Below are 27,102 nucleotides of genomic sequence, written 5' to 3'. Positions count from 1 at the left end.
ACAGAATGCTGGTAGTTAATTTTATTCTGTTGTTTGGTGTGGGTTTCTTTCCCTTAAAAAAGTTGTAGTCTTATCCCAGCTGTCTGGAGCAAAAGTTTAGATGCGCGTAAGCACAGATGAATGTCAGTCGTGCATTCCTGATGACAAAGCAGTATAAGAGATTGACAAAAGCATAGATGTGTGAAATATTTTTTGAGTGTTTTCCAGCTCTTTGGGGATGATCTAAAATACCTGCTTCTAGCAGGTGCCCAAGATGCTTTTATTTTCATTTGGCTACTCACTGCCTAACTCTTGCATGTTGTGGAAAGTGTTTATTCCCATCTGGATTGCTGAATAAATTGGAATCTAGAAATGCAGAGAACAGGAAAGTGTTTGATATCTGTGAAGGGGCAGATATGCAGTCTTCTAGGAAGCGGGAATGCTGGGGGTATATTTTGGCACAGGGATTTTACCTACTTTTCTAGGCAACGTTGTTTCCTTATCAGACCAGACATGCATTGTATTTTGCATGTGTCAAAAAGCGCTTGCCAGCAGGACTCATTCTGATAGCGACAACAGGAAGTCTGAAATACACTAAAGGAATGAAGGCTTGGGAAGCCAGACGCAGAGGAGCAGCAGTAATAGCTGTTCTGGATAAGGAGGTTAAGCCACAAAGATTTCAAGCCTATCAATGCTGGAAGTTGGATTGCGAGAAACTGTAGGTAGCTGCAAACTAACAAAAAAAAAATAAATGCACAGGGAAAAATGCCAAGCAGAGAAGAGCTGTCTTAAATTTGAGAGGCTCTGTTCAAAGAAACAGGATCTGATAGATATTGTCTTGGAGAGTAACTTAGTCTCAGATTCATATGTGACTTCTGGCTTTTTGCTGTAAGTTCCAGAAGAAGCTGCTCATTATGAAATATCTCTTTACCTCACTTTTTTGATGGAATAAGAGATACAGAAAATGAGCCTGCTGGCCCGGCTCTTCCTGCATACTCTCTATCTGCCCAACATTAAATTCTGTGCAGCTGCCAAATCTCCTGTAACTCTCCTTTTTCCAGCCCCATGACCCGCAGTTCAGAAGCTCCCAGGGTCTTCTAAATAGCCCAAGCCCTCCAAATCTCACAGCATTTATGAACAGAAACAAAACTGAGCAATGAGGAATCTGGAGACGTTTTTATCAGTGGCTCCTTTAATGAGCAGATGAAAATTAGGTTTATAATACATGCTGGGATACTAGCACAGTAATAGTGTTGGCTGCTAGGAAAGCTATTAATGCTTGTCTTTAAGTAAAATAGGCTCTTTAAAATCAGATATTTTATAATGTTCTAAGATGTTTCTGATGTTAGTGGCCTTAAAACAAAGCTGACATTGTTAGAAACTATAGCTTAGACAGACCAAGGCACAGAGTATCCCCTCATAAGACTGATGAGAAATCTGACACATTTTTCCATTGCTTGTGCAGAGGAAACCAAATGGAAAAGAGAAACCAGAGAAACTCAGCTCAGCAGCTTAATGTCTAGCAACATTTTGCACAGTAAAAATGGCAAGTACAATTGGAACAGAAAACACATCCTGCTTTTCAGTTCTGAGGTCCACTGCAGTCTCATACCACTGCTCAATAAGAATGAGTTCACTTCAGTTTACCACAATAAAGATGAGCTATATCTCTGGATAGATATCAGTTGGATTTATCCATCCTTTTGGAAAATTAAGGCATTGTTCAAACACATATTTGTGTTTTGTTTCTTCTGAGACAGCCAACCGTATAATCATTCCGTGCGCTTCGAATAACATGAGAAACTGAGACTGACTCACAGTTTCCCATTTCATTAGCTCAGGACAGGATGCAGATCCTATAAACACATTCCGTGTGAGTCTTTACATGACATGAAGTTCCTTGCTCTGTGTTTGCAAACCCACTGGTTTTTATATCCCTAGAACAACTGTTTATGGTCTCTCTCTTCAGCTCTTCTGACTGCCCATATCTAAGCATGAAATATGACTTAGGACTGTAGTGTTTTTCCCTTCATAACTTTCTTCTTTCAGCTACTGTAGTTCTGCTTAAGCTTCTCTCTGACTAACAAAATATCTGCCCATCAGTAGCTCACTGATAGTGAAAGAATGGACCTAGGATGCTGCCCTTGTAAGCACCTTGGCTGTTAAGCTGCGCATTGCAACTCCATTTCTACAAACATAGGCCCGATTTATACCTATTGCAAGTGCATAACCATTGATCTAGATCCTTCAAACAGGTTTTAAGTCCCTGTGGTAGGTTCAGTAGGGTAGGTAGGTATGTAAGAGTTCAGTAGGGTTCCAGGTATGTAAGAGTGGGAAAGATATGTAGTAGGAAAGAGCAGGAAGAACATGCTCTGTGGTAACAGATATCGTTACAGAGTCTGTTGGTAGAGCAGATAATCCTCTGATAGACAGAGATGCAGTAATTCTATTGGCCCTGGAAAAATATTTTGTAAAAAACCCCCATGGACTAAATGTGTTCTGGTCTTTAGTTGCCTTCATAAAGGTACTTTCAGAGATTTAGTGGAATATTTCACATTAGCAGCTGTCTCTAAATCAAGTCAATGAGATTGAAGTAGTTCCATCCTACAAAGAAAAGGTGGCTATCTTGGGTTTTTGAGCACTTAAATACATTCATGAGCCTGGTCTTTCATATTTTTAATGTTATTTTGTGCAGAAGAATTTGGATACTGACATTTCTAGTCCATGAAATATTCCAGTGTTTCAATAAAAAAATTCAGAACAAAATATCTACATTTTAATATGTCCCACAGCATGAATTTTTAGAGAAACTTCTACACGTAGCCATTAAAATATCTTGGTTTTCTACTGCTAGATTCAAGTTCTTTGAAGCTCTACTTTATATAAAAATTTTAATATCTGTAATAGGCTAAAACCCAAATACTTTTAAAAACAATTTTTAAAAGGACAGAAAGCATAACTAAAAACAAAATATTCCTGCACTGTTACAACTGCATTTTTCAATGCAAATTTACCCTGTTTATGGATGTAAGTATAATGAAATATAAAGGTAAGACATAGGTAATTTCTGGTGCAATATTGCTTTAGGTGTGTTTGCTAAAATACAGATGGAGCAAAACAATAGAGTTTCAGGTTAGTTTGCTCTTTTTTATCATTCTGCTATAAGAATTAAAATAAACATCAATGGAAAGTATAGCAAGCATCAGTGGGAAAGGATGAAAAGTTTAGTCAGTGTGTTTGTTTCTTAACTTTAGTAAAGTACCAAAGACTGTGTTTTTTGTACCTTTTTATTTTTGCTTTTGTAAAGACTTTGACAAATTGACTCTTCACACCCACACTGGAAATTGTCAGCAGCCCACAGCAAGGTAGCCCTTTGCTGTCCATGTTATTACCTGTTTTATGCAGTGGTGCTTCAAGGATATTGAACAATATGTAAAATTTTTACATTCTCTAAATCTGAAGGGGACTATTTGAACCTCACAGGAGAACTGTGCGTGAAAAGGCAATGTTATGCTCCAAGCAATGTGAACTAAGAAAGAATATATAAATACAGCCAGAGACCAATAAAGCTGTAACTGCAAATCCACTGTGGCTGTAAGTGGTTTCCCTTTAATAATGAAATACCACACAGGCAAAAATGAATATATAACTCATGCTACCCCCAACCCTTACTAGACTACAAAATAATGGTGTTTTAAAACAGAGAGTCCTTTCATTCTCTAGAGTGCTCTCTGGTCATGTTTCAAGTCTTCTTCTGCAACTAGGAGGGCTAAAATCTTACTTGAAAAGATGTGGAAACTGAGTCACGCAGTCACTTGTTCTGGGGCTTGAAGTGAAACTCCAGATATCCCAACACTGGGAATAACACCACAGTTGGCAGGAGTACTGATGACCAAATTTCTCAGTAAAACAAAGCACACATTGGCACTGAAGCTAAGTTTCTCAGTTTGAGGAAAGAAAGAAAAACATTTATTCAATAAAGCAAAACTTATTTGCTGGTAGGAAGGAAAAAACAAGAATTCTTTTCAGTGAACACATAGAAGAATAATCATTTGCTGCAAAGATCTCTAAAAGCTTTTGAAACCTGAAATTATTTCTTGTTAAAGAAAAAAAACTGTTTCCATTGACAAGAGTTGTGAGAATCTCTTCTGCAGCTCAGATAATCCAAGCCAGAAGCTACAACTCAGCTTTAGCCAGAATTTTTCTTTCAGTGAGATATTTGAACTGTCCCTCTTCTGTTCCTATTGTTTCTTACATACATGCTGCTGGTGCTGCCCAAGTTTGATCTAGCAGCAGTTAGCTACCTTTAAAATTGACATGAATATCTGAGAGAGACGTTGTTCTCTTGATGTTTCAGGGAGCGGAAAGTTGCATTAGGGCTCTGTGACATAGAACCTGAATTGGATGACATAGTGTAAGGCAAAGACACTTGGTTCTTTCTCTTTATTTCCCTCCCAACCCCTTGTGAGAGGCTAGGGAGGCTTTTCCACACTTGTAGCTACAATATGGGTGACTATTGCAGGACTGCAACATTTTGTGCCCTTTCTGCCGTCAGTGAGTTGTGGGGAACCACCACACTTATCATCTTCAGCTGCAGCAACTACTTGGGGTGCTGCTGTTCAGATGAGCAGCAAACCATTACTCATTTGGGCATTCTGATAGTTTCTCTGGGTCTCAAAACCCAAGGAAAGTATTCTTTCCTCATACCTTCATGCCTCTTAGGTCTTGCAGAGATTTCATTTCACTCAATAATATAATATCCCTTTCCATATCTTTCTTTAGCATTAACATTTCAGGTGCTGGCAATAAAAGGTTAGAGTCCCCCTTATTACATTAGGAACAGTACTATCCTGGGATGAACTCACTGTCACAATAAAGATTTGTCGTCTTTATTGAAGGCTTTCTTCTCCAGTAGTTATTACTTTCCTAGCCCATACTAACTTTAGGTCCTACGTCAGCAGAAAATGAGCATAAAAACAGAGCACTGGAGCAACTCCCTGCCATATGCTCCGATGAACTTGGCAAAAGTGTCATTGTGTGGCCCACCTCTTTCTGAGTCAGGTTTTTATTTCTGTGGGATCCTTTTCAATAATGCTGGAAACACACTGCAGCTATGGAGGACTTACATGTTTGCGTATCTCATGGATGCAAATACCTAAGTTTGTCCAAATGAAGTGCAAGAAATTCATTCTCTGCCATCAGATTTCTGTTGAGCTTCTGTCACCTGCAGAGGACCTGTCACATTAAGGTGTAGCAATGTAATTTCTTTAAACAAAAGTTGTGTCACTCTTCTTCCAATTAACAAGCAGCAGGACGAGAGGAAGTTGTCTCAAGTTGTATCATGGGAGGTTCAGGCTGGATATAAGATTTCATCTTTCTACAACCTCTTTCTAAAGAGAGGCTTGTCAATCATTGGAACAGGCTGCCCAGGGAAGCAGTTGATTCATCATCTCTGGCGATATTTAAAAGATATGTAGATGTGGCACTTTGGGACAGAGTTTAGCGGTAGACTTGGCAGTGTTGGGTTAACAGTTGGGTGCAATGATCTTAAAGGTCTTTTCCAACCTAAACAATTCTATGATTCCACACAATTCTGTGATTCCACACACAATGCCATGCTACCATTTTTCTCATCCCATGGATAAAACAGCACTGTGGGTGGAAGCACTGTGGGTTAGCTCTAAGGAGTTCCTGCATGTGAAGCCATTGCACAGTATCCCCTTATAGCTAGAACCTGTCATGAAGAAAAAAAATGTTCATTACTGAAAAAAGCAGAGTTGGCTATTTAATTAGTCAGACTGTTTATGAGGTGAGTTTTTCCACAGTTTTTCCTGAGAGCTGACAAAGAGGGAGAAGAGCAAACATGCTGCGCTTCATTCTCATTGTGGTTGAAGGTTTGTGATTAATTGCCATCAGCTGCCTTGAATCATTAAGGTGCAGAGCACAGAACTATTACAAGATCATGTTTTGATAGCCTTTAACTCTAGAGCTCTGCTGAGGTTTCTTCCACAGAAGCTGGAAAAATTGGTGTGAGAAGGAGGGATACAAAATTTCACAGTGTGTCCTGAGGAAGAGAGAGAATCTCTGCTAGCTGATTAGATAGCTCAGGTAAGAGGCTTGCTCTGGGGTCTGTACTCCCATCCCATGGCACAGCAAGTTCCTAAAAAGAAGAATAAAAAAACACCTTTCTATTACTAATGGAGCAGATACAATCAAGGCTAGTTGCAACTTTTCAAATTAAAAAAATAAAAAAAAAAAAGAGGACCCATTTTCATGTAAAGGAAAAACCCCCACCCCAGCTCTAACTCTGCGCAGCCCAGAGCCTCTCACTGCTGGAGACTTGTTGAAGCCACTTCCTCTCCCTATTCTTGTGGCCCTTGCATCCTGTTGGTTGAGGGTGGCAGCTCTCTCAGGGAGACTCTCTACATTTAACATGAAACAGCTGTGATTTTCACCAAGGCTACCTTACACAGCCCAGAAAAGAGCCAGCCACGAGCTCTTGCTGCTTGTTTTGCTCTGTGTTCCTGGGTGTGTTATCCCCAACTACCTGGGCTCGCTCACTGTTCATAAACACGTGCTTTAAAAGTATCCCAAGTTCCAGTATGAAAACTGGTGATGTATAGTATCTCCTAAGGAAAGATTTGCCTCTGTTCAAAAACCTTCCTGACCTCATGACTGAAGAAGAACAAAATAATGTATTAACAAAAACATGGTTCACTGCCAAAGAAAAGGAGTTCCTGTAAGGACTGAAACAATAAATCTCCTCTGTACTGAACTCCCAGAGGGAGTATGTTGTGTTTCCTTCTGTTCTTTATCAAAGTCCCCAAAATAAGCAGGAATGGGCAGTGACCAAGCACAGTCACCACACCACACACCTTTTTCCATGGAGTAATTAAGGCCTGCCTCAGAGTGAGAGAGCACTCACTGCCCAGCTGCCTAAGGGAGAGCTGACAGAACTACCACCAAGCATGAAGCTCCTGGGGACTGCCTTCTTTTTCCTTGCTGTACTCTGTGTTTGCACTGTAGGAGGTAAGTTCTTTGGCTTTTTTGGATAGACTTGTCACATCTCTCGAGTGGTTTGTGAACAAAAGCTTAGCTGTCAGTCACTGGGTGCTTTTTTTTTTCATTTCTACTACAGTGATTGAAAGACTGTGTGTTGGAGGAGAAGGTACTAACTGGCAGTTGAGTTATATATGTTCTGTGAAAAACTTTCCTGCCATTGTATTTTTGTGACAGCTTTCTTTCTAGGTGTCGTGAAGCTCCTAAATCTGAGAGGAGTCAAAAGCAGAGGTGTATTTACAAAAATTCTCAATTCTGTTTTTCTTCTACATGTTAAAGCATTTTTTGCAAAGATGGCTTTAAGGGGGGAATTGAAATGTCTGAAAGATTTTGCAATTTTTTCTCTTGCATATTAGATCCATCCTGACAGATTTCCCTGGCACTATGCCAGCAATAAGTTTGGCCGAGAATGTCTCTCAAAAATTATCTTAATTTTGGCCCCAAAGATATAAGGGCTTACAACATTTTTATCAAGTGTCAGTTAATGAGGGGTGCAAGCCTAGGGGTCATACTGGTTACTGGGTGCAATATCTTTTAGGTATGGTTTTTAAATGCACAGATTTAATACAACTTTTGGTGTTCAGGTGGTCACTGAACTGATGTTTTTGTTATTCTTCATCTTGAAGGATCATGCTTTTAAAATGGAGTTAACTACTAAAATCTGAAAGGGTGGAAGGAACTGCAACAAGGGCCAGAGTCTATTATCACCTTTGTCAAAAGATACGTTTGCAGTAAAATCTGCCTTTTATCTGTACCTTCATTTCCTGTCTCTCTGGGATAAAACTTCCACAAATGCCTATAGATTGCCTGAAAAGGATCTATTAGCCAGAACTTAAAAACTTGATAATACTAGATTAACTGATCTAAATGAAGTTAATTAACTTTTGCTCAAGTTATGTGTTGAAATCTAGTCTTTTGTAGTGTATCTTTTGCTATTGCTTGGGCTCATTGTTGTTAGGAAAACAGATCAATAAAGGAGATTAAAAATAAGCCTGTGCCACAGAAAGAACTGCTTTTAAAATTATGTTAAGTAAGTACAAGCCCCAAAAGTATGTGTTGAAATACTATTTATTCTCTGTCTGCTACTCCTAGTAAAAATAGTCTTCCTGTCATTGTCAAAGCTTTAATTTCACATTTTCTAAAAAGCAAAGTGAAGTTGCATCAAAAAGAGCATATTTAACACAACAGTCCATAAAGCTTACCAGAAAGCAACATGCAAAGGTGGGAGGAATCCTGCTAATTTTGTACAATCCTTTCTTTAAAAAGGTTTTTCCCTCCTCTGCATGATATGAACGTGGCAGAACTGATGACAGTGAATAAGCAGATTTTATATATGAAACATTTGTTTTGAACAATTTTAGTTCTGTAAAAACAGAAAAAAAGTATTTTTTAACACCTAATTGCAAGGTAGATGTGGTAGTGAAATTCTGTTGGTAAATTCACATTATAAAATTAAGAACATTTATGGGAAAATTTTGTGTAGATCTTTATCTAACTTGTGAAAGTAAAGTTACATGCTCTGGTCAAGTTTGCTTCGGGCAGCCCCATGCATCAACCTGTTAAGACAGAAGTAATTTTATTATCTGTTGTCCAAAGATGGACCAAAGTATTTGGATTTCCACTTTTTGTGATTTCTAAAGTGCTCTGGTCGTCTGGGCTGCAACAGCAGAATCTTGTAATTTGAAGCTGGGAAGTGATGGTGGGGAGGCTCACACCAGTCTCTCTTGTGCTCAGTCTCCCTTTTTTGAGCATTGGAGACAGCAACAAGACTTTTCTCCTGCTGTTTTTAGTACTTTAAAACTATGATCAGTAATTTTTAGAGACGGTCAAATCACACCCTGGTGTTTTAATACTCCCCCAGGTTTTGGAGAAGTTTGCCTTCAAAGCTCACAAAGACAAATGTGTGGGCTTCCAACCTTTTCATGTGCTATGCACCAAGTGCTTGTCTGTGTATCTTTTGTATATCATACAGAAGTGGACTAGAACATTTCCACTGTGGTTAGTAAAGAACACACCTCATCTCCTGTGGGGCTTTCAAATTTCATATTTTGTCTTCAGCTGTATGCTCATACTGCTTTTCTATGCAATTTTCTAACTTATCTTGGGATCTTTCATCCTCGAAAGCCCCTAACGTTTTGGTGGCGTCTTCCCTCTGTCAGCACATCACTAGAGGCTCACTTATGTACAGATGTGGAGCCTGATAGCCCCTGATGACTTGTTCCTCCTAGACTTTTCTCATCCCTCTGGGAATAATGAAATGACATGCTTAGAACAGGAGTTTGTTCATGCTCATCTCAAGGTGTTCAGTTCTCCTGGCATATTGCCCTTTATTCTTACCTGTTCCAAAATGTAGCTCAAATAAAAATGCTTTCTAGGTTGGTTCATAGTATTTTCAGCTTTAAACAGGCAGCACTGGAATGTGTCAAAAAATACAATGTCAAATTATAGTAATCAAATATGAATGCTCTTGAGTCTGCCTCAGGATGTAATTACTTTAAAAATGTGTAAAGGTGAACTTTTTTTCTCCTAAAAGATGAGAGGAGAAGCCTTGGCATGTGCTTATAATGTTAAGTGCTTAGATGTTGCATCTTCTCGTGCCTTGGTCTAGGAATACAGCGTGGCTGTGGCTGCACAGCAAACATCCTCCACAAAGTGCTGGTAGCACAGCACCACATCCTTCTCACACGGGCTCCCAGGCTAGTTTCTTGCAGAAATGATGGCAGAGGACAGTGGGCTCTGCTCCTGATCATCTGAGCAGAGGAGCTGGAATGAATCACCTTGCATTGGACACGTCCAGGCGTGGGATATTAACGCCCGATTGCTGACCCCTGTTGACAGCCAGAAGTAGCTTTATCCATGTGCTCTGTCAAGGTTGATGGCACTACAAAGAAACAAGGGTGTTTTTCTTTTTTGAAAGGTAGGAGCAAATCTTTGCATTGAGACTTTGGTCCAGATGCCCTTGGAGCAATTTGGAGCTGTTCCATTTCACTGTGGGGCCCTAAAATATTGCCCTAAAAATTCCCAGCCCCCTTCCTCATTAAGGGATGCTGTGTAGCTTCCCAAGCCTACAGCACAGCTGATTAATCCCAACTCCCAGGCTGATAGCTCAAGAAAAGTTCCACTAAGCCGGGGCTCCTGTAGTGATTGCACATATTTGCAGCTGTCTGAATGCTGCTCTTGTTGATGTAAATTAGAGGAGATGGATAGCCCTTTCCTTTTCCATCATCTGTGATCTCTGCTCAAAGCCTTCAAGTACTTTAAAAATTAAGTTTTAAAATTAAATACTAATTAAACTGTTTTGACCATTGAAAGCTTTTGAAAATGGTCTCCCCTCACTCTGGGTTATTATTCAAGTTTATTCTCTGGACAACCAGCAAGGCACAGACTGTCAAAGTTGAATCATTGTCTCATTTCTGAAAATTTGAGAAATGCGAATAGGCTTTAGATATGACTTTCTTATACCTTTAACTTGCTTGAGCCAAAACTCTGCATGTCTTGAGAATTTGCCTGTTGTGGAAAAAAATAATTGTATTTCACTGTTTCTAGCGGTTTGCCAAGACTAGCTTTGTCAAAAATCAAATTATTGTGCTGCAGCTTATGATAGCCTTTAATGGAATATTGAACTTTTATTCCTTTGTTGATTTTTTTTCTTTTTTTCTTTCTTTTTCTTTTTCCCTGCTGCCACATTCCTTTCATTCATTAAATCCTTTGCATATTGGGGCAGTTTACTGCATTTGCTGAGGATAGAAGCAGATGGCTTGATACCTGCTTGGTTATGATTTACAGCCAAAATAAATGGAAACTGAATATGAAGGGCAAGTTGCCTACAGCATTCAACTCCAAACCTGGGAATACATAATGTTGTGTAACATGCCCAAAAATTGGTTGTCTCTTCTGAGAATTTACAAGAATGTTTTCTCCTTTCTTTAGCTGACTCTTTGTATTCAATCCTAGAGTTCTCATTAATCTTTACTAGTTTATAAATTAGGAAAAAATGATCTGAGGTTTGGTCTGGTTTTGTGGGTTTTTTTCCTAAATAGGAAAGTACCTCGAATTTGGACTCAGATTGTTTATACATTGTTTATACTGAAAAAGTACAAATTAAAAATAATCATTAAGAAACTCTTAACCTTGGGATGGGAGTACTTTTAACTGGTACTATTTGATAGCCAGCCTAAGTTCAACATGTAAAATCTCATGGAAAATTATCATTTTTATTTATGGCCCTTATGAAGGGGGAGAAAGGGTGGTGTTGTTTGAAATTTTTGCTGCAGCTGCTCAAGAATGTCTCCTTAATGGGATTATTTTGCAATTCTGTAAACAGAGAGACAAAGTTGGATTTGTGTGTAGCAAGTGTTATTTCCAAATACAAGTCAAGAATTAAAGACCTGGCTTCTTTAGAAGACAAACATCTACTTTTGGTTTCAACTTGCACTCTAAAAATGGGTTTCTCTATTAAAAGAAGTTTCCCTTTAAAACAGAAGGTTCAAAACCCTGATTTTCACCATGTCCTGCCCTGCAAGTTGCTGTCATTGTTCCAGCTGTTGACATAATGAGGTAGCGATACCTTGGCATTCCTCTTGTGAAGATGGATCCCTGGACGCCCTAACAGTGGCATGTGGTATCAGCCAGACCTACCTCTGCTAGGAAAAGGGGTTTGACACAATTGAATATGATGTTATCTCTGCACTGTGCCTTCTGGCCCTACCTCCCCATGCATGAAGACTGAGCTGATGCTCACTTGCTGATATGATGGCTTGGAATAAAATTCACCGAGTGTGATCTGCTGGGGTCTTGCACAAAGGTGTAGGAAGCCCTCTGCTGCCACCCACACATGTACTAGAGGCTGGTCTGGAAGGGTCCAAATTAATTTCAAAATACATTTTCATCAGCAGTCAGAGTAGCCAACAACACCTTTCAGGCCATACTAACTAGCTGATGCTCCAAAGGTGATGTTTCAAACTAGGAACAGGGCAAGGATTTTCTGACTTTTATGTGGAAAGTGGACGCTTGCCTTTGGTACAAGTGCAAGTTCTATCCTCTTCATCAGTAGATCAGTAGAGTAGTTTAACAACAATTTTGAATCCCTGGGGTTTTTTTCAGTGACAGGAACGTGCTTGTCATTTTAGCTGCATGTTGTAGATAGCAACGCATCTTAGGTTTCTGAAACCACAGGGCAAGTGGCACTTAATTTTGCATCACATTTATCTGCTGTAACCATTCTGCCTTGTCCTATCACTGACAAAATGATGTGTTTTGCTGGCATGGGAGCACTACACCAGCCTTGCTGTCTGAAGATTTCTACAAGATAAGTAATCATTCTAAAGTGCACATTCAGTTTGTCTTAATGGTGTGATTTCTCAGTGTGGTACTTGGTTTGGAGTGTCAGTGTAACTTTAGGGTTAAATCAATTAACATGATATTAATGAGATGTTTATACTTCCTGCGGATTTCTTCTTTCATAATTTTAGCAGGAGATTAATGTTGGTTTTGGGCTTGAGAAATTCTGCTATTGGAGCTACAACTGATAAGAATGGCAGAAGCTTTGGATTTTAGTTGGTCTGAGAAAAACAGTGCCAGAAGATCTATAACCTTCCTGGCCAATTTGCATTATTTTCCTCTGTAAAATACTAACTTGTTGAGATTGCATATTAATTACTTAAGTGATCAGAACCCCATCTATTCCTTAATTTTTTACTACTTTTCCTACTTTTTCTCAAGCTCAACATTGAGTCTAAGGTTTTATTTGAAAAACAGTGTTGATAACCTTCTAAACATCATTATGTGGGTGCTATCTATCCCACTGTGAGACTAGCCTGAAATCATTTTTCCTGGACAGATGAATTACTCCATCTCAGCATGGGTTATAGATCACAACAATATAGATGATGTAAATATAGGTGTTTGCAAACTCATTCAAAGGTTATAGAAGCAAAAATATCACCAAATATTTCTAGACAAAATGGCAAAAATAGGTGATGATTACTCTGCAAAGAAATGTGAAATTTAAATCTTTTCCACCCAAATTCCTGGTATCATGTCCAGTAGACAGGTGCAGCTTTTGACATGATACATGGCTAATACTTCCATGGCCTAAGTCCACAAAAGCAAAAATTTAGGGGTTTTCTTTACCCAGGAATTCTAGACACACTGAAACTCCTGCCAAGTTGTCAAACCTCTTCTACACTGAACTCCCACAGATGTTCATAAAGTCAGAAATCTGAAGTGTTTGGGACCAGTGTGCAATTCCATTGTTGTTACCCATTCTTGCATGGGACTGTTAAAATCTCTTTCTGAAAACTACTGAATTCTTGGAATTATGGAGCTTTCTGGACATCCTGCAGAGTCCAGATGGAGTTTGGACATCCTCTGTTTTGATTCAGATCACATAACCCTTGGAATTTGTAGCTACACCAAAGGCTGGCTGCCCAGAAAGGCTCTTCCAGCAAAGCAATTTTAGGTTCTCTTTAGGAAGGTTTTTTCTTATAAAAGTAGTTTATAAATATATTTGCTCTTATTCTGAAGACAGCAAATGTATTTGAGAAACTGTTGGGCTTGCAACAACTCACTAGTTTCCAACATGCAACAACAACAACAAAAAAAGAACTTACTCGAGAGCTATGCCAAATAACCCAGTCCCTGAGATGTGCAAGGAAAGGATACAGCACACATACTAGAGGCAAAAAAATCCTCCCAGTACACAGCAGTTTTTTGGTTCTGTGCACATTTTATCCTGTCTAGCTCAAATGGCTCCAGAGAATTCCACTACTTCTGAAAGCCATCCCCTATGCTGATGGAGTCATGTGGCTGGCATGTCTTAATGCTCTTGAATTTAGGTGAACTAGTGAACAATTAATCTTACTGTCTTAGAGTTGCTTTTTTGTAGTGCACTGTCTGCTTCTTCCCTAATTGTTTTCACCTTGCATTTCCAAGAGCTGGCAGAAACTGCTGTTTCCAGATGCAAAATGGAAAGTGGGGATTGATCATTCATGGGAGGAAAGAGAAGAAGAGCAGAGAGGTTTGTGTAGGAATGGAACAACTTATTCACAATTATAATTGTAATAGTTGTAATTGTCATGGGGAATACAATTGCTCTTATTGCAAATAAAAGTGCAAGGGATGTCTATAGCTGTTCACCAGCATGATGGGATCAACTCCCAGTTCACCATGGCTTCCCAGTGCACTGACTGGGAGCTGGGATTTTGACAAGCCTGAGCATCCTGAATGTGGGTCACTCTGTTCCACTAGGAAGCTGTTTTTCAGAGTGGGAGCCAGCATGGCTAATGCAGCAGTTCCCACTGCTCTTTGATAGGATAAGTCCTCACTGCTGACACTCTGTTTCAAATGCTCTTTGTAGTAACAACATTGTTTTTTAAATAGGAATGCTTTATTACATAAAGCTTGTGAGAAAAGACTTTCACTTTTGCATCAAATCTTAGCAGGAATTCAGGATAACATGAGTATTCAATCAGTTTGGTAAGATAGAGACAACGAGGTCTTCATCAACGTTATGCGCCAGTTGGAGAAATGAGGTATTTTCAAAGTCTACCCTTATCATTGCATATAAAGTAATTCCAGTGAGACTGTAGTGCAGTCAGGGCTTGCAAAGCCCATTTGGGCCCTTCCCTTTGGGATATTCTGTACCATTTAACCTTTGTTCTAGACAGTGTGGAAAAGATGAAGAGAATCTCAATGGACCCTTGAGCATGGAATTACATTAATTATAGAAGCAATTTACAGTGTTTCCACAGCATTTTCTGACAGGAACTGCTTTTTGATGTTCCAGAGGCTTTCAGAGCTTTGTCAGGAACAGAGTGGCATGGGCGGGTGTGGCTGAAATGGGTGGCTAGGCTGATCCCGGATGTTATAAAAATAAAAACATCATAGCAGACACTGCAGTGACCCTTTCCTGAATTATAAAATTAGTCATGCTGCTGGAGATGCACTTGGGTCACAAACAGCACAGAGCTATATGACTTTCCTAACTTCTGCAGCACATTGAAAAGGAGAGCTACTGACTGACCCTGGCTCAGCTTCCGCTCTGGCTGTTTTGTATCTGCCCTACCCAAACGTGCTCTTTCATGGGAAACAAAAATAGGCTTGCAAGTAGCATGTTAAGGAAAAAGTATTGTAAGCATTACAGTTTTCTCTCTGCCTTCTGGGTGGGGGTGGCTTGCACCAACACTCTTATTCCTTCCTGTTGCAAGGAAACAGGCTCTCCTTTATTTCTTTTTCTTCCACTGCTCAGCAATGCACAATATGTATAAAGCTTTCTATATGAAATTGCACCCACTAAGGACATTTTTCAAATTTATTTAGCTTGACTAACACAAGGGTGAGGGGGGTGGTAGTTCGTTTTCTGTACTATAATATAGTCCTCAGAAACTCCTACCTTTTATCTTACACATGGACAAACAAATATATCACAATCAAAGGGTGGCAATCTGGTGGTTTAAATAGCTTTAAAGGGTTTAATTAAAACCTATTAAATAGTTTTAACAGGTTTAAATGAAGAGGAGTGTGGAGCTTGGAGCCTTCATTCAAGGCAGGCTGGAGTGCCGATGAGCATGCTGAGCACATTTATTGTTCTGTGGAGTGCAAACAATGTACTCATCCCTCTGTAGTACAGAGTAATAGAGATATCCACCAAGCTTCACATGACCAGAAGGCGCACTGAGAAAGCTTGTGATTAAAAGCCTTTGATAGGGAGTTTGCATTTCTTCTAAGGCAATAAAAAAACCCTTAAAACTGGCTATTTAAGTTCCCAGACTTCTACATCCACACATGCAGAGAGGCAAATCATGCTGCGCTTGGGTTGTTTCAAATGCTCAGTAACACGGGGCACTCATCCAACATTTCTCGTTAATGTTTTGAGGAGGGGAGCCCTGGACAACCTAGAGCCATGTTGGCTGAGGCTGTTCCTTGGGAGCTGCCTTGTCAATATTTCTCTGTGCAGCATATCCCTAAGCAGGAGCAGTTTACTGGGTGCTGTGGGAAGGTTTTGTGGGAGCCTTTTGCCTGGAGATTGGTAATTCCCAGCAGCTCTCTGCTAGTGTTAAGTGTTGTCCCATAGCGTTTAATGTTAGCCCCATGCCTGGGTGAGCAGGAGGAGCTCTGGGGCAGTGCTGGCACCAAAGCTGCATTTCCTGCTTTCTCTCTGTTCCCTGCTGGAAAAATTGTGGCAGCTGCCTCCCTTTCCTTCCTCCCCGCAGCTCTTGCTGCTGGCTGCCTCCAGCCCACCCAGTTTACGTTTCCTCTGCAGAAACCAAATCCCACACTGCCCCAATTGCTGCTGCTCGTTCCCGTGCCGTGCAGAAGGAGCCCTGTCTCCTTTTCCAGCTACAGGGCTTTACATTTGTGCTCCCCCTTCCCTAATGTCCATCTCTTTCACATGTTTTCAGGTGCTTTTTCCTTTTGGAGGGAGAGCGTCTCTGGCCCAGGAGCTTCTCCCTGCCTTTGTGTCTTCCCCTATTCTCATGCCTGTAAGTTTTCCCCACTCTTCTGTAGCAGACTGTCTCTGTCGTGGGACACCAGCCTGCAAACAAGGACCAGCAGCTACAGAGAAGTAGAAAGTTGACCTGAAATGTAAGATCTGCACATGTAGGATTTGTATAGCGTGTTTTTGGTTTGTTGCTGAAGAGAGACGTGACTGAAAGGAAGGTAACAGCTTGGCAAACTGGAGGTGGTTTCCCACCTCCCTAGGCAGTGGGAATCACAGGCTTCCAGCTGGTTGGCATAGGCAGCAAAGGATGTGGCCTTTCTCCCTGCCTTATGGTTTTAACATTGTCTGTAGTATCTAAATACACCTCACAGGGGTTCACCTTAAGCATGGCCAGTGTAACTTTGTCCAGGGTCCACGTTGTCCTTCCACCTGCCAATGTAAGAATTTCACAGCGGAGAAAATCCTGAGGTGGAAAATGGCTTATGTTGCAGGAGGCTGCATTAAGAGCTTTTGCAGCAGTGCAAAACTATTGTGAGACCAGGCTGGAAAAACGCTTTGCAATTCTGACTTCTGATGATAGTGAAGTGGCTGTGACCCAGCATGGGGCTGTTACCGGGGGCACAGCTTTCCTTTCACCAGGGGCTGTGACAGTGTGAGTGTTGCTTGCAGGTCCTGTTACAGGCACATCTGAATGCATGTGAAAGGCATATCACGCTTTGAGTATTGCTTTGCATACTAAAGAAGTATGAAAACACGAAGGTTGTGGAGATTTTTTGAGTTTGCTTCAAATTCATGAAGTTTGCAAATGGCTTTGTTTAATTTAATATCGTTCACTACATGCTTATCAGCTGTGTCAGCTGTTATCAGCTTCGGCCATTCACAGGATTACATCAGAACCTTGGTTCCCATTTAAAATCTAGTTTATGTGACTATAGAAAGAAAATCTTAAGTATGAGTCCTGAAGGATTAAATGCTAGAAACTATTAAGTACTAGAAACAGTATTACTTCTATAAGATTAATTCTTTCACAAAAAAAAAAAAATATCTGGGGAGGGTTTATTCCTTTTTTTCTAAAAATTTATTTCTGGAGTGTTTCATTAATAGATTTTTTTATTTTTGATCTTCAAATAGCAAGAAAGGATGATTTCAAACAACACTGTTAAAATTGCACTTAAACCTCTTCTAAAAGTACATCTGTATTTTTGTTGTTTGGATAATATATGAGCCTTTACACAAAATTCACTACAAAAGAAAAATAAATTTATCTCAAGTTTTAGGGTAAATGGTCATGCACTGGAAAGAAAGACAAATGAGCAGTGAAAACAGAAATAGGAGAAGTGCAAGGACTGTACTGGGCCTGGGGAAAGATCATATAAGAGAATGTTGAGATGAAGCAGCATTAAATGAAAGAGAAAATGTAACAGACAGCAGAGCTCCAGGTAAGAGTAAACAAGTTGTGTACGTTGTCAGGCAGCAGCTATTTCTTGGGAACTCTGAGTTCCCAGATCAGTACCAGATTTGCTTGCAAGGACAGCTATCAGTTTCTCAAAAAAGGACAATTTTATTTTTTTTTTACAAACTATACAGTCTTTATATGGGTACTGCTGGAACAGTGGTTACAGGAGGCTCTTTCATGGTCATGAGGGCTGGCATAATTATCATGGGCTAGAAAGAGATAACTATTTATTCCTGATGCTGTGGAGAAACAGAAATCAAAAAACAACTTTGACTTGTCCATCACTTGTCTGTAGTTGCAAAGGTCTAGGGTCACACAAAAACCTATAATTTAACATCCTGAAAGAGAGTAGGTTTAGATTAGATATTAGGAAGAAATTTTTTACTAGACTTTGAATAGAATTAGTTAGGGTGGTGAGGTACTGGAACAGGTTGCCCAGGAAAGCTGTGGCTGCTTTTGCCCTGGAAGTGTTCAAGACCAGACTGGATGAGCTCTGAGCAAACTGGTCTAGTGGAAGATGTCCCTGCCAACAGCAGGGAGGCTGGACCTAGATTATCTTTAGGATCCCTTTCAAGCCAAAACATTCTGTGATTCAATGATAATATATAATAGACAAACATAAACACCTGTAGATTCTGCTTTATAACCTTGAAATAAGGAATTTTCATGTGCAGGTTTTCTCAGAACACCTCTTGGGTAATTGTTCCCAGGTACAGCCTATAGAGCACTGGTCAGGTTTTGAGTGGGAATATATTACATCCTCATCAGCAAAATGGTTAAAACACCAGCTCCTGGCTGTTATGCCAACCATTTGACACAGACACTGAAATACCTGCAGAGTTTATAGTCCAAATTTCTCTTGTCCATTCCTCTCATTCAAACTTCAGTGGACAAGTTTATTCCTTTGTCCTGGCTGCAGCTCCTCACCTACTGACTGCTGCTGTTGTGCCTTCCATTAATCCTTCCCTCTCTAGGCTGAACAAATGCAATTTTTGCAGTCCTTCCTGAGAGGTAATTTTTCTCTAGACTCTTGATGATTTTTATGGTTCTCTGCTAACTACCCACCTCCAGGAATCCACATCCTTCTTAGCATGCTTCTGAAGCTGAACCAAGTACTTTATCTGAATTAAAGGATTTTAGCCATATGATTTTGTCTATGTAGTGCAATGTCCAGTGAAATGCCAAAGAGGCCATTCTACATGTTATCTGTAGCAATAGTGACTTTTCCATAAAAATCATTTATTTTCAAAGTTAGATACTAATGCCGAACCAGTCAGTGCTTAAATTCAGTAATTCATGTAATGAATATAATCAATATATACTTTGAACAATCTATTATTTTTTTTAAATGTTTTTCTTCAGCATTCAGTTTTGTATTATCTGTTTCATGTGGTGTTTGAAACTTTGTGGTTTGTAACCTGTGGTATCCTGTAGGGTATAAACAGAAATACTGCTATAATAACATGCAATTGTTCCTTTTTTTATTGCTGTCCTGATTATAGCAATAACAGGCATCTAATTAACATGAGGTCAGAATCTGTTTATCTTTCCAGTGTAAAGGTAAAAATAGAGAGAGAGAGAGAAAAGGTTATGAAAACTCCAAGCTCAGATCTTAGAGACTGAAGCCTACATCAAAAGCTGCAGTTTGAGGACAGCTGTGACAATCGGTCAGTCCTGTCTAAATTCAAGGACTCCTTCTGAATTTAAAAGAAAGTTCAGTGTTTCAGTTCATCCATTTTGAAATCTGAAGGCTAATGCTTTCATTTTAGAACAGATGTACTATTTAAATCCAACCTAGAAAAGACAATAAATGGAAATTCTGTGAACCTGAGGAAAAAAAAAACACAACAGCTACTCTCTTTTCAGTTTGGTCTTGTGGCTATGTGGACATGTTCTTGGATCTCTTAGTTCCTTCATATTTTTCCCTGTGACCCTGCCTTACTGTCTCTAGATCTTTCTGCCCTTCTCTTCCTCCTCTCTTGTTACATTTCTCCCAGTCTGGATTTCCTCTTGCCTTACTATCTGCTTTAAAACATGTTTTGGGTTTTTGTTGGTGTTTTTTTGTTTTGGTTTTTTTTTTTTTTTTGATCTTACCACCAGCAGCATTCCCCCTTTACTGAGTGCAGTGTTGTGTTGAGAGGCTTTTAGCTCCACATGTGTTCTCCAGACACAAGGGTGCTGCATCCTGGGTCTCCTATCCTCTTTTAGCTGGGTTTATTGCCAGCAAACACAGCAAATGGCAGTGGTTTCTGTGTGAGAACAATTGCTGAGTGGATTTTGGCTACTCCTACATCAGAGTACCTCCATGTGCTCTCATATCAAAGAGATCACTGCATTCAAATTTGCTAAAAAACAGGCAATTGTAACTTACTTGTCTATCATCTGGGGCTACAGGCAGCCTGACATGAGCAGAAAAATAAAGGTTTCTGCCCCTCTCTTTGTCTATCAACAGTCTCTAATGGTGAAAATTATTTTTTTCTCTATCATTTTTTGATCTCTTGCTTTTATCCCCCATAGGATTCTCCTTAGTTACAATTTAACATTGCAAATAAGAGCATAATAAGCCACCACTATTATATCTTTTAATCAAACAGTTTTCCCCCCACAATGCTGTCAAGTTTTAAACATTTTTGCATTATATTTTCCACTTATTTTTAAAGTATACTTAATTATTCACCATTTTAAGAAAACAATTAATTCATAGAACTCTATTGTACTCTGTTAATTGAATTTAGCTTAGTTTATCTCTAACCTGTGATAAAATCAACAAATAGTGAGTCATAATAAAAATATTCACACTTTTTATTTTGTTTTGAGGAAACCTTGGCCTATCAACATGGTTATTAAATGGAACACCTTTAAAGGATGAATAAGTATTGCAGTGAGTTTCCTACAAAGTCATGCTGAGTTAGAGGAAGAGTTTTGGGAGGAGTGAGTTTGGGAATGAGGTGATTGGCCAGCTAGTGCGCTTAGCTGGCGTTACAGACACAGCAGCTACTGAGATATGTTAAAACAAAACCATATGAAATGTAGGCACTGTTGAAAAAACATTCTGTTCTAGTGCTGTGGCCTTGTGGTGTGGGGGATTACAGGAGCTTTGTCAGCAGCACATAATGAGAATGAAGAGATGGGAAAATGCTCACTGTTTAGGGAAACAAGATTGCCTTTAGGTCTCTCTGGATAAAATTTGTTTTCCAAGTATTTCAAGAGTGGGCTATGAAGCATAACTCTGACTGTAATGGGTAACCAAATGGCAAGAAAACCTGTGTTTTAAATGCAGCGTACATGCGTCTGTGTGTGGTGTGACTGTGTCCATGTGTTCTGGGGAGTAGAGCTGGGGCAGCAGGTGGCCCATAGGCCACTCATTTAATTTTATACAGGATATTCCCATGTCAAACTGGGCCAGCATGTGCTATGACAAGGCAACAATTACGGAGGCAACAGCATACCTAGAAAAGATGCCCAAGAAAGTGGGGCTCACTGGGAAGAGACTGAGACCCCTTAGAGACATTCAGGTGCCAAGAGGGCTGATAGACTGCTTGGAGGGGAGTAGTAAGGGCTTACCTGGCTAGACCTTAATACATTTCTGCAGAGCCCTTGCCATTGTATTATGTATTATTTTTTCTCCAGGTTAGATCTGTGGCTCTTGCAGGCTTCGGGTGATGCTCATGAAATGTTAATCGGAGCGCAGTACACTGAGCAAAGGGAACAAAACTGACTGTTCTTCCCTGTAGCCAAAAAAAGAGAGAATGCCAGCTGATATTACCATGAATGGAGTCACACAAGAATACTGACATGCTGTCCTGACTCAGTTTAGCATGTCTGTATTACAGCATGCTAATGCAGCCTGACAGGATGTCACGCTTCAAACCTGACAGCACATGGGATTTAGCCTGTGCCATTTTGCTCTCCCATTCAGTTACAGAGTTGATCTATTCCTCCACAAATGTACCCATATTTGTCTCACAGCAGCCTAAAATGCTTGAGAAATGCCTGTTTCTGACTCAGTGCAGCTTTTTCTCCCCCTTTAACACCCCCTAACTTCTTTTAGTAGAAAAATATGAACACCGCAGCAATCTTTTTTGAAGCCAGAACACTTTTTGAGGTATGATGTTATAACCTTGAAGAACAGTAAGAAGAGACAGGAATGATTTTGGTTTTTGTTTGTTGAAGTTTCCTTTTGGGATGATTTATTTGTTTTGTAATATTGAAGAGCCACCTACTAATGACCTTTTAAGACTGGCATCATTTGCAGCAGTAAAACCCCAATAGCTGGAGCACTGCATTGAGGGCAGTGGGGAAAGTCAGTCTTTCAATGTGGTGCTTCTTGAGCCATGTTTCACTCTTCCTTTCACGTTTAGGGATCAAGGTGATGCTGAAAAGCCCTCCTGAAGTGCTCGTACTAGCCAAGGAGCTAGTACAACTTTGTTACTTCAAGGCAGGAGAAGGGCTGCTTACTCCAGTGGCCGGTTACTTTAGTTAATCCTCCACCCTGGAGACTCAGTGTAGCTATAGTTATATTCGAGGAGAGGAAGAGCTAGCAGAAACCACTTTAATTGTCTCCTTTTCCCCCTTCCCAACTAGTCTGGGAGACACCAGTGAGAAAAGAGCATGCAGTCCAAGATGGGAGGCAGCAGCAGATGCTCCCCTTTACAGCTGTCAGGGCAAAATGAAGATATTTAGGCTATAGCTTGAAAATGTTGGTAGCAGAGTTATATGATTTGGTTGTTTCTGCTAATAAGCTTCTGAACTTGATTTTCCAGGAGGGTCCATGCTGCTCTCTGCTATTATGACTATATAGTACTAAATAGATCTGGATGATGCAGAAGTGATGTGATTCTTTCTGTGTTTTCTTTCAGAAGATGGCATTGAAACCCCTACTGCCAAGCCAAACGCTTCTACAGCAACATTAAAAGCTGGTAAGACTTCCAATTTGCTGTACCTGGTGTTCTGAAGATCCTGTTGTCTTTCTAGCTTTCAGCTTTTCCAAATTCTGGGAGAAATCAGGTGAATTATTTCATACAGGGTGATCACAAAGCAATGTATTTACCCCAATCTCTTATGAAACTCTGTTACAAAGAAAGGGTTGAAGTATCTTAGTATGGAGACAGTTAATTTGAGCAGGCTACACATTTTTTTGGGGGGGGTGAAAAAGGTTTTCCAAGTTCCTATGCTCTCAAGGAGTAGTTCAAGTGAGATCAGAGATTAATAAATTACCAAAGACTCCCAGTTCAAGAGGATTTAGCAGAGAAATTATGTTAAAAGTCAGCAATTCTGGTCTGCATCTTCGACTGTCACATTCAGTTCTCTTTATTGTGCAGCTTTGTTATGAAAATGTGTGAAAAATCAATATTGACCATATTTAAATCATGTGAACTACTTCAATAGTCTGAATATTGAAGACTGCTGCATATAATAAGTTACACATGTGAGAGAAGAAAACATGGACACAGTATTCTATTTTTTGATAACTGGGGATACTAATGAGTCTGCTGAAAGCACTGATATTATGAAGTATACACTTGAAGTGCTAGTAATGGAGGTAGATGAGATGCAACCAGGTGAAATATGCATATATTATGTTTGTTCCAGCAGAAGATTTTGACCTATTTAAATGGTATTGCAGTTCTTCTGTGCAGTTCTCAAAAACCCTGATGTTTATGTCTATTTAAAAGACACTTGATAAACACCCAACGCCTCACAGTGAATTCACTCTTTGAATGTTCCACTGAAATTTTTCTTGCAGCTTTTTGTCATGGAAGGAAAAGCAGTGTTGGTATTTATGCCACTGTGAGAAAAGCATTAGAAACCCAGTATGAGATTCAAGCAATTTGTGAGTGCAGAACAAGGAGGCCCATTCCTTGAGGCGTTGCTATTCTAGGTGAACAGCTAGAAAACTGAGAGCAGAGAAAGAAAGTATAAATTATATTTCAAAAGTTCCAGTGTGAATATTGCATTTAGAAGTACTTAAGTCATGTGAGAGAAAATTACATGGGGTGCAATGATTTATTCCTACTCTTTCACGTATGCCATCCATTAAAAATGCTAGAAGAGGTAGTATGTAGGTAGAGGTAGTAGTTGTCAGGTATTTAGTTGAGCCTCTGTAGCTGACAGTAGCACTTCCTGTTTGCATTAGATCATGGAATTGAAAGCTGGACTCTTAAATTGATTAGTTATGGGGGTTTTTAGTCCAGATTCCCTGGCTGTACTTTGGTAAGTCCATTCCTTGGAGCAAGTGCCAGGGGTACATGCAGCATGCCATCTATGCACAGGAAGACAAGGTTATTTAAACCTTGCTATTGCCTTAGTGATGTTTGGACACCTCTGCTCCCATCTCTCCATACTGGCAATGACTGGGAAGGGATTCCTGCTGCCTGCAGGACCCCTTTCCCCTCCCCCCCTTAGCCTCCAAGTCTCACTCCTCTTGAGGACAGAACTAGGAGTCACCTTACAAAGGGCACTGAGTTCACCCCAAGGAATATAATTTACTAGAGAATACTATTCATATAACCCACAATGTCCTAAGCTTTACTGTACTCCAAAGAGGAGGGCCTGCTGGATGCTCCTTTTTCTCCAGAAATCTGGGTGCAGAGGAAGATGGTCTGGGAAAGTTAGTCAATGAAAGAGACTCAAATGTGTCTCAAGGTAGTCATGCACAGGGAGAAATTGCCCAAAGACTAGTGGAGTCTGTTCCCATTCAGCTCTTTGCCTGTGATCTATTAAGTTGTGTTCCCATGTATCACTCACAATTCTTTATGGAGATTTTACATCTCTCCTCCTGCTAAACAGGTATGCAGCAAAGTGCTGCTCAGAGGGGGTGATCCAGCAGCACAGTCAACCCATCCATCCACACCAGGCTCTGTTCCCTTCACTTATTCCCTTGGAAGTCAAACCAAGCACCTCTGTATAACCCCCAAAGATCATGTGCCTCTCCTTTAGGGGCTGGCTAGGAAGTACAATTGCTAACAATTGTACCTTTCAGTAGGAAATTGCAGATTATTCACAGGCCAGACCTCCCCTCTGAAACCAACCATATGTACTTCAAATCCTCTTTCAAAATGTGTGGGTAATAAAACTCTGTGAGGGCCAGCCTTTAAACAGAAATTCACTGCCTTGGAAAAAGAGCACAGCTAGAGAAATGTGATGTTTATTTAGGCATGATAAAATAAATCCATAATTATGTGAATGCCTTTCTTGCAGCAGTGGAACCTGTGACTACAACAACTTCGCAAACAATAACACTGGCAGTGCCCGTGCCGACAACTGCAGTCAAAGCTGCAGATGAAAACATCACAATCAGTAAGTGAAAATCACAGAGTCAATCAATGATGTTTTAGTGGTCATTGAGGAAATTAAGCACCAGTGCCTCTTGCTTTGGGAATTTGTTTTACAGAGAATGTATTTGGTGAAACCTTACAGGTGTGTGCAGGAGCTTCCTTCTGGTCAGGCTTAAAAGAAGCTCCAAGGTACACCTTCCAACTGCACTGTCATGGGCTTGTCTGCAGTGGGATGACCCACCTATGGGACAGGGAGTGACTTTCCTTGCAGTCAATGGGGCCTTTGCCCCTGTTGATCTTGAATTTCAATTAAATATCCTCTTGGTAATTTAAAATTAGTTTGAAAGCAGGGCAGTAGGTGTATTTTATGTGTGTTTACAAAACCGAGGAAATAAATGGAATGTCTTTCCTGTGTTAGGCCCCATGTCTTCTTCACCTAATGCTACGTCACAAACAACACAAGGTACAACAGAAAAACCTCCAGCAGTGACTTCAGTAGCAAGTACAAGTCTCAGCACAACAAACAGTAAGTGACGATTTCATTGAGCCATTTCTGAGTCATTTCTATGCTACATTTCTGTAAAACTCCACAAAACAGTAAAAGGAGGTCAAAAAGGGTCGTTTGGGAAAGCACAGCTGTTCATCCTACCATAATATATATCTTTATTGAAGCTTGCCCTGGGATCCTCCACAAAGAATATTATACCTTTAATTTATAATGGAGGTGATCTGAAGCCATTATACAGGATGTTCATCTCCCTGTAACCGGGAAAGATGCATTTGGAAGGGTTTTAATTTCTTCCTTTCTTCTTTGTTTGTTTTTTTTAATAAGTATGAAATAAAAAATATATTATTTTATGTGATCAGAAAGGTGTCAGAACAGCACCCCTTTGTTTCTTATTTTTATGTGTCTTACACTATGTGTATTATGTTTCATATTATTGCGAGTCATAGGACTGAAAGAGAGGTGGTACTAATTACTCTGCATCAGTCTAAGGAGATATTTTTATTTCCTATAAATCTTCAGAATAAAATGTGTGTTGGCCTGGAATATCAGATTGGATTTTAGAAAAAAAATAAAAAACCCACAAAAACAAACAAAAAACCCCAAACAAAGAAATAAAACCCACAAAATCCCCTAACAAAAACCCAACCAAACAAAAAATCAAACCCACATACCCAACAAGTAGTTAGGTTAATTTTAAAAAGTATAATAACATTCCAAAGGAAGTCAGTAAACTTAAGATGAAATTCAGTCTCCCTTGTCTATGATATGCACTGTAAATGTTTGCTTCAGTCTTCTGATAAACCAGAGCTTTGGAACACTCATTTGTTTTATTTTTAATTGACTAAAAAATTAAAATAAATACTCCAGATATTTAGCTCAGCAGTCAGTGGTACACCAATGCAATCAGAATTGATATTTACAGCATAATGAACTGTTACAAATTATTAGAATGTGACTTCTCTTCCCTTGTCTTATTTCTCTGAAAAGGTACTCTTGTGAAGTAGTCTGCATGCTTTTTTTGTGCAAATTTTCCTTTAGAGCCACCCCTCGTGGACCCAAGCCTGTGAAGCTTCCTGGAGAGCTATTCCCCTTTCACTTCATGGTTTCATTTTCCACTGATGCAGCTTTCCCGCTGTGTGTTGTGTAAGGAGTGGATTGTCCGCCCAAAATCTCTGGGGTTTTGGCTTGGCTTTTAAATGCCACTGTCAATGAGTCACAGAACACACACAGCCTGGTCAATGCACGAGCTGCTCAAAGTGATACCAAAGGCCCAAAAAAATCCCTTAAAACTTGTAATTGTGGCACTGCAGGCCTGTCAGAAGCCCACAGCATGGCATGTTGAATTACGGATGTAATTCCTGCTGCTTTCATTTTGGCAGAA

At 39.9% G+C, this 27,102-nt stretch overlaps 1 protein-coding gene across 2 annotated transcripts in view; it reads left to right on the top strand.

The window, feature by feature from the left end:
* Nucleotides 1–6,820: 6,820 nt before the first annotated feature.
* Nucleotides 6,821–27,102, top strand: part of EMCN (endomucin) — a 53,630-nt gene continuing 33,348 nt past the window's right edge. Inside the window, exons 1-4 of one of the 2 annotated variants that reach the window (XM_058838476.1) lie at nucleotides 6,824–7,008; nucleotides 22,796–22,855; nucleotides 25,137–25,235; nucleotides 25,632–25,739. In XM_058838476.1, the coding sequence (XP_058694459.1) occupies nucleotides 6,948–7,008; nucleotides 22,796–22,855; nucleotides 25,137–25,235; nucleotides 25,632–25,739 (328 nt within the window). In that variant the 5' untranslated portion in view covers nucleotides 6,824–6,947. Of the gene's footprint in view, nucleotides 7,009–22,795; nucleotides 22,856–25,136; nucleotides 25,236–25,631; nucleotides 25,740–27,102 lie in introns of both variants that reach the window. The other variant, XM_058838477.1, reaches the window with a different exon arrangement.

Source organism: Poecile atricapillus, chromosome 4 (assembly GCF_030490865.1).
Source record: "Poecile atricapillus isolate bPoeAtr1 chromosome 4, bPoeAtr1.hap1, whole genome shotgun sequence".
In the NCBI taxonomy this organism is placed as follows: Eukaryota; Metazoa; Chordata; class Aves; order Passeriformes; family Paridae; genus Poecile; species Poecile atricapillus.
This window is presented reverse-complemented; position numbering and strand designations above follow the sequence as displayed.